The sequence below is a fragment of the Xenopus laevis genome, chromosome 2S (genome assembly GCF_017654675.1).
Source record: "Xenopus laevis strain J_2021 chromosome 2S, Xenopus_laevis_v10.1, whole genome shotgun sequence".
Classification (NCBI taxonomy): domain Eukaryota; kingdom Metazoa; phylum Chordata; class Amphibia; order Anura; family Pipidae; genus Xenopus; species Xenopus laevis.
In genome coordinates, this window is record NC_054374.1 from 44105319 (window position 1) to 44111339 (window position 6021).

Consider the following 6021-nt stretch of genomic DNA (forward strand, 5'->3'; position numbering starts at 1 on the left):
CTACCATAAAATTGACTTTGCATGCTTCTTATAATTTTGCCATAAAGTATTTGCAAAATGCTTTTACATTACCTGTCTGATGCCCCATGTTCCTGTATGAGGGGGCTGCCATATTTGTGCATCAGGAGTCCGTTAGCATTACAAACTTTAACTTCAAGTAACAATTACTTACAAAAGCAAACCTCTCAGCAAAATCAGCATGACCTGTAGGTAACTTTTAATGGACATTCATATTTAAAAAGTAGATTTTTAGAGTCAGTATCACTTTATTTAGTTGGAGGGACCCTGGCCACTAATGGGTTTTTTAGTGCCCATGTTTGTGTGGCTTTTTTACTGTGGTGTGGGGGTGTGGGGGGTCTAGAACAGGGCTAGTGGTGGGGGTCTAGAAAAGGGCTAGTGGTGGTGGGCCGGGCCCAGAAATGTTTGTTGTGTGGGGTCCTTTGATTTCTAATGGCGGCCCTAACTGTATATATTAAATGTAGATCTCTTGCTGATTCCATAAAGGCTATTTTGTACAGAAATTCCATTCTATTCATTGATATGCAGGTGTTGGCATGTATGACTGGGGTCTTAGATGAGAACATCACAAATGGTCCTCACACAGCACGGTACAGTCTATTTTAAAGATAATGTACTCAATATTTTGAGTTTTACTAATGTTTAGCTTCATTTATTTAATCCCTGGCAAATGATTCTACCTAAACTGCATTACTCTATGCAAGAATGACCTTCTCCAGTTCTAAAAGGTTTTTCTACAGTACCCCTTCTGATGTGAATTCAGTTATGACAAATGCTTTAACATTCCCCTTTGAATCTCTGCATTTGTAAAATGTATTGGTGGTCCCAGGGTAGGATGCTACAGTTATAGCACTGTTTAGAGCTTTTCCAATAGAGATCTTTAGGTCTCTCTAGAAATACCATTTTTTGATAGATTTATGCTGTGTTTTCAGTGTCCACCACAAACTTTCAAGTAAAAAATAGACTTTGTTTTAGACAACCCCTTTAAAGAGCTGGAGTCTTGTCTTATGCTTTTGTGTTTATATCTATCTATCCATATAATCTTTGAAAATATAATAAATATTGGTACATTTTAAAATAATGCACATCACAAAAATGCACATAAAAATTAAATATGGACTGGACATAGTTAATCACCTTTTAGAAATATTTGCATTTCAAGATCCTTTATTTTGTAAGTAGACTGACCTGTGATGAGCCTGCAATATCTTAAGCATACATTCAGTCAGTCTGAATAGTCTAAGGGACAGATTTATCAAAGGTAGAAGTGAAAATTCAAATTAAAAAAATTCGAATTTTGAGCTATTTTTTTTGTACTTCAACTAGGGAATAGTGGATTTTTGGGAAAAACTGCAAATCATAGGATTAGAATGCGCTAATACTTTGATTCGTACAATTTGATTTTGACCGAAAACTGACCTATTCGCCAAAAAAAAAACTGGGATTTAATTTCGGTTGGTCTTTTTGAATACGAATTTCAAAGTTTTTCAAATTCTAAATTCGACCCTTGATAAATCTGCCCCTAAGTGTGCCACACTGAACATAGAGAAAGAAAATAAGATCCGAGAACTGTCTGAAGAGATAAGAAAGCATAGACAATCTTAAAACTGCAAGTCGTCCTCCTGGTCCAGCATATGCAATTCTATCAAGAAGTTTGAGCCCACTGGCACTCCCTGGAAGTGGACTTCATTCTGTGAAAATGTCCTGTGGACAGATGAGACAAAATGTTATCTATTTGCTAAAGAACAACATAAAGCCTATAATGAATTGAAAATGTTACTGTAATGTTATTAAGCATGGAGGAAGTTTGCTGTTGGTGGGGGGTTGATGTGCTGTCTGTGGAACTGGGTACATGGAGTCTGTGCATGGCAGCACATCAGGATATATTTAAAGCATTTTGGAGAATAATGTTGATTTATTTGAAAAACTGGCAAATATGTCAATATTTTTTATTTTATTAAGGGGGTGGACAGAGATTCTCTCATATTAGAAGAAAGGCAACATGAAAACTAAAGGATGAGTGTAGAACCAGAGTGCAATGCTGCCCTTGGAGGGGGGATGACTCTTGTCCCAGACCTGGTCAAATTCTAATCTATAGGATGGTCTGGCTGTATAGTGCAAAGTTATGCAATTTACAACTTCCATAAAAACTTCCAAGACTGCCCTAGCACTTGTGTAACTTATGACAAAGCAGAGCAGTGTGAAGGAGTGTATATTTCAGCTTTGGGACAGCTCCACTGACCTCTAATGGACTGACTGACTTAGTACAACATAAATTATTTGAACTATTTATATGAACTAATTGACATTGGCTGGTTATATTGAGATATATTTACTGAATTATATGAGCTATCACCTACACAAACTTTTCAGCAGTGGAATTTCTAGTTAGTGGACCCCACAGCGTTGAGCTCCTAAACTTTTGGAAAACTTTGTTTTCCATAAACAAAGACCAACTGGACCCCCAATAGTTCCTGGGCCTCTACAATTTGCAGGGTCTGTTTCCTCTATAGTTACACCTCTTCTTTTCATTATAATAATTTGGGAGTTTGTATCAAGTTCAACCATGTACTGTCCTAGCAAAACCTAATTACCTGCTAGTTGATTGTTTGTGTAGTGTACAGAAGGGGCATGGCCAAAATTACGGTATTTTGCTCTTGTGCTCCAGATAAATAACTTGTTTCTGATGGTGGCCCTTCTGGGGTGCAAAGGTGTATATGATGTGCTTCTTTCCATGACAAATTATACAGTAATACACCACATATAAAACAGGTTAGAAACACCTACAGCAAATACAAATCAGCATTTTAACCAGCCACCTACCTGACCCCGCTAGATACACTTGCCTGACTGATTTCTGGCCAGAAATAAGACAGGTTGAACAGTCCTATCAGATGAGGAGAGCATGAGTGCCAGAATTGCATCAGCTGGATTTGGCCCCGTGTGTTGGAGGCCATATTGGGGCCAGATACACTTGTTTGACAAGATCTGTCACTAGTGTGAAAAGGGACTAAACCTTTACTTGTTGTCACTGTCTTTCTTGGAACTAACATCAAGATGAGTGAAAGAATTTTTTAATGTTTCTGTTATCACACCATGTGGGTGGCAGGCTGGGCTCCTACTAAAAAATTGGAAACCACTGTCAATTGAAATTCAAGATCTAGCATTAAAGGGGCTGTTCACCTTCCACACACTTTTTTCAGTTGAGTTGTTTTCATAATTTCCACCTGCAATAAAGACTTTTGTCAATTGCTTTCTGTTTTTTTATTATTATTATTTTACCATTTTTTCCAATTTTGAAGTTTAATAAAGCTAAAGCTGATGTTTCAGTTGGGCAAGTCAGTAATCCAGGTGCAGATTCTGTTGCAATTTGTTACATTAGTTGATACATTTCTCTGTAGCATCTGAGGAATAATAGCAACTATTGTGTCAGTTATATCAGCCGTCTGTAATAAAAATCCATGGCTTTTTCTGTGTCAATATTTATGAATAACTTCTGAACAGATTCTTGTAGAATATAATTGCCACATGTCATTTTGAAGGATATCAAGTTATAAATAGTATTTGCTTTCCTTTTTAATGACGTTTCCCTAATGGAAAAGCCTCAGAAGACAGGATGATCATGATGATGGAAAGGGGAATATCCCTGTGATTCACCTGTCATAAATTGGGCAGAGGAATAGGATATAGGAAAATCGTGATGTGAGGGTGCTTTTATCTAAACAGAGCTGCTGACTGGAGGCTGTGAAGCAAGAAGCCTCTTTCCTCACGCAAAATGTTTGCATCCTCCCTCAGGTGGTTGCAACGCGCTCTCTGTGGGCGGGTGGGAATTGGCGGGAAAGGAGGGGTCGGAGGAGCAAGGGATGGCAGAAGGAGACCTATATATCTCTGTGCGCGCTGTCAGCAGGATTACATCGTCTGGGAGGTAACAAGGAGGAATCTCCGCAAATGCTTCGACTAGCCAAGACGCAAGGAGAATCTAGCAGGGAGAGCTGGAAGGGGAACCCAGCGGCTCGTTTAGTGGGCTGAAGGAGGAGGCCACCGCTTCTCCTACCCGCCCGACCCCTTATCTCACCTTTATGGACGAGCACCTCAGTCTCCTGCACTCGCCTCCTCCGTCCTCCACCAGACACAGAACCAACTCCAACATAGTCAACCCAGGCTACACGGACTTGGAGCAGGAGATCATGACGGTGGTGGCTTGTGACAACATCCTAGAGGAGGCGGCTGCTCTCCCGGGGCACCATTCTAGCGAGGCGTACGAGCAAGAGGACCACGAGTGCTGCGAGAGAGTAGTCGTCAATATATCGGGACTTCGCTTTGAGACCCAGTTAAAGACTTTAGCCCAGTTTCCAGACACCTTGCTGGGCGACCCCAAGAAAAGGATGAGATACTTCGACCCGCTGAGGAATGAGTACTTTTTTGACAGGAATCGGCCCAGCTTTGATGCCATCCTCTATTATTACCAGTCGGGCGGCAGGATCAGGAGACCCGTCAACGTCCCCATCGACATCTTCTCAGAAGAGATCCGCTTCTACCAGCTCGGGGAAGAAGCCATGGAAAAGTTCAGGGAAGACGAGGGCTTTATTAAAGAAGAAGAGCGGCCGCTTCCCTCCAATGAATTCCAGAGGCAGGTGTGGCTCCTGTTCGAGTATCCTGAGAGTTCGGGTCCTGCCAGGGGGATCGCCATTGTCTCAGTCCTGGTGATTCTGATCTCCATCGTCATCTTCTGTCTGGAGACGCTGCCCGAGTTCAGAGACGACAAGGAGTTCAGCGGAGCAAGTGTGACACCTGTCAATGGCACCGGCCGGTTTATTAGCAGCCCCTTCACCGACCCTTTCTTCGTGGTGGAGACTCTGTGTATCATATGGTTCTCCTTTGAGCTGCTGGTCAGGTTTTTTGCCTGCCCGAGCAAAGCCGTTTTCTCTAAGAACATCATGAACATTATAGACATCGTGGCCATCATCCCTTACTTTATCACTCTGGGGACTGAGCTGGCCGAGCACCAGGGGAACGGGCAACAGGCGATGTCTCTGGCGATCCTTAGGGTCATCAGGCTGGTGCGGGTCTTTCGGATTTTTAAGCTTTCCAGACATTCTAAAGGGCTGCAGATCCTGGGGCAGACGCTAAAGGCCAGTATGAGGGAACTGGGGCTGCTCATATTCTTCCTCTTCATCGGAGTCATCTTATTCTCCAGCGCCGTTTACTTCGCAGAGGCCGATGACCCTTCTTCAGGGTTTAACAGCATCCCGGACGCTTTTTGGTGGGCGGTGGTTACCATGACTACTGTAGGATACGGCGACATGCATCCGGTCACCATTGGGGGGAAGATCGTGGGTTCCCTGTGCGCCATCGCCGGGGTGTTAACCATAGCCCTGCCAGTTCCTGTCATAGTGTCCAACTTCAACTACTTCTACCACCGGGAGACTGAGGGCGAGGAGCAGGCTCAGTACATGCACGTGGGCAGCTGCCAGTCCTCTAATGAGGATGTGAAGAAGACGCAGAGCAACTCGTCGCTCGGCAAATCAGACTACATGGTGGTCGAGGAGGAGGTCGGCCCGGGGCCCTTTAAGACTGGCAACTGTACCACCGCCAACAACAACCCGAACTGCGTTAACATTAAGAAGATCTTTACCGATGTTTAACTTCAATGTCGGGAGGTGAAAATACTTTAACATCGACCAGAAAAGTCACAACCATCGGCATCAGCGTGTTCCTCTCTCTCTTGTTGTTTCTTTACTGAGCGCTTCCATAAAAAAAACACACACAGGGAACCAGGTCCGGACTGAGAATTAAAATAGGCCCTGGCATTTCAGGCACACAGAGGCCCAATCAGCCCACATAGAGGCCCAAACAGCCCCCACCAGCCCACTAAATACTGACTTTCTATGGGACCTTATAGCAGCCCCTCTGGCATTTGCCAGAACCCACAGATTGCCAGTCCGGGCCTGCAGGGAACCCTCAGTCTGGTGGGACTGCTGAGCAATTCCAGTCATACAGCAG

At 43.5% G+C, this 6021-nt stretch overlaps 1 protein-coding gene across 1 annotated transcript; it reads left to right on the forward strand.

Annotated features, from left to right (window-relative positions):
• Nucleotides 1-4205: 4205 nt before the first annotated feature.
• Nucleotides 4206-5663, forward strand: kcna3.S (potassium channel, voltage gated shaker related subfamily A, member 3 S homeolog). The gene has a single exon (NM_001085758.1). It carries the CDS (start codon nucleotides 4206-4208, stop codon nucleotides 5661-5663), a length of 1458 nt encoding a protein of 485 aa, NP_001079227.1.
• The last annotated feature ends 358 nt before the right edge of the window (nucleotides 5664-6021 follow it).

Bases quoted from the DNA above. Each gene is read 5' to 3' on its own strand.
- kcna3.S (NM_001085758.1), top strand. From the start codon at position 4,206: ATGACGGTGGTGGCTTGTGACAACATCCTAGAGGAGGCGGCTGCTCTC.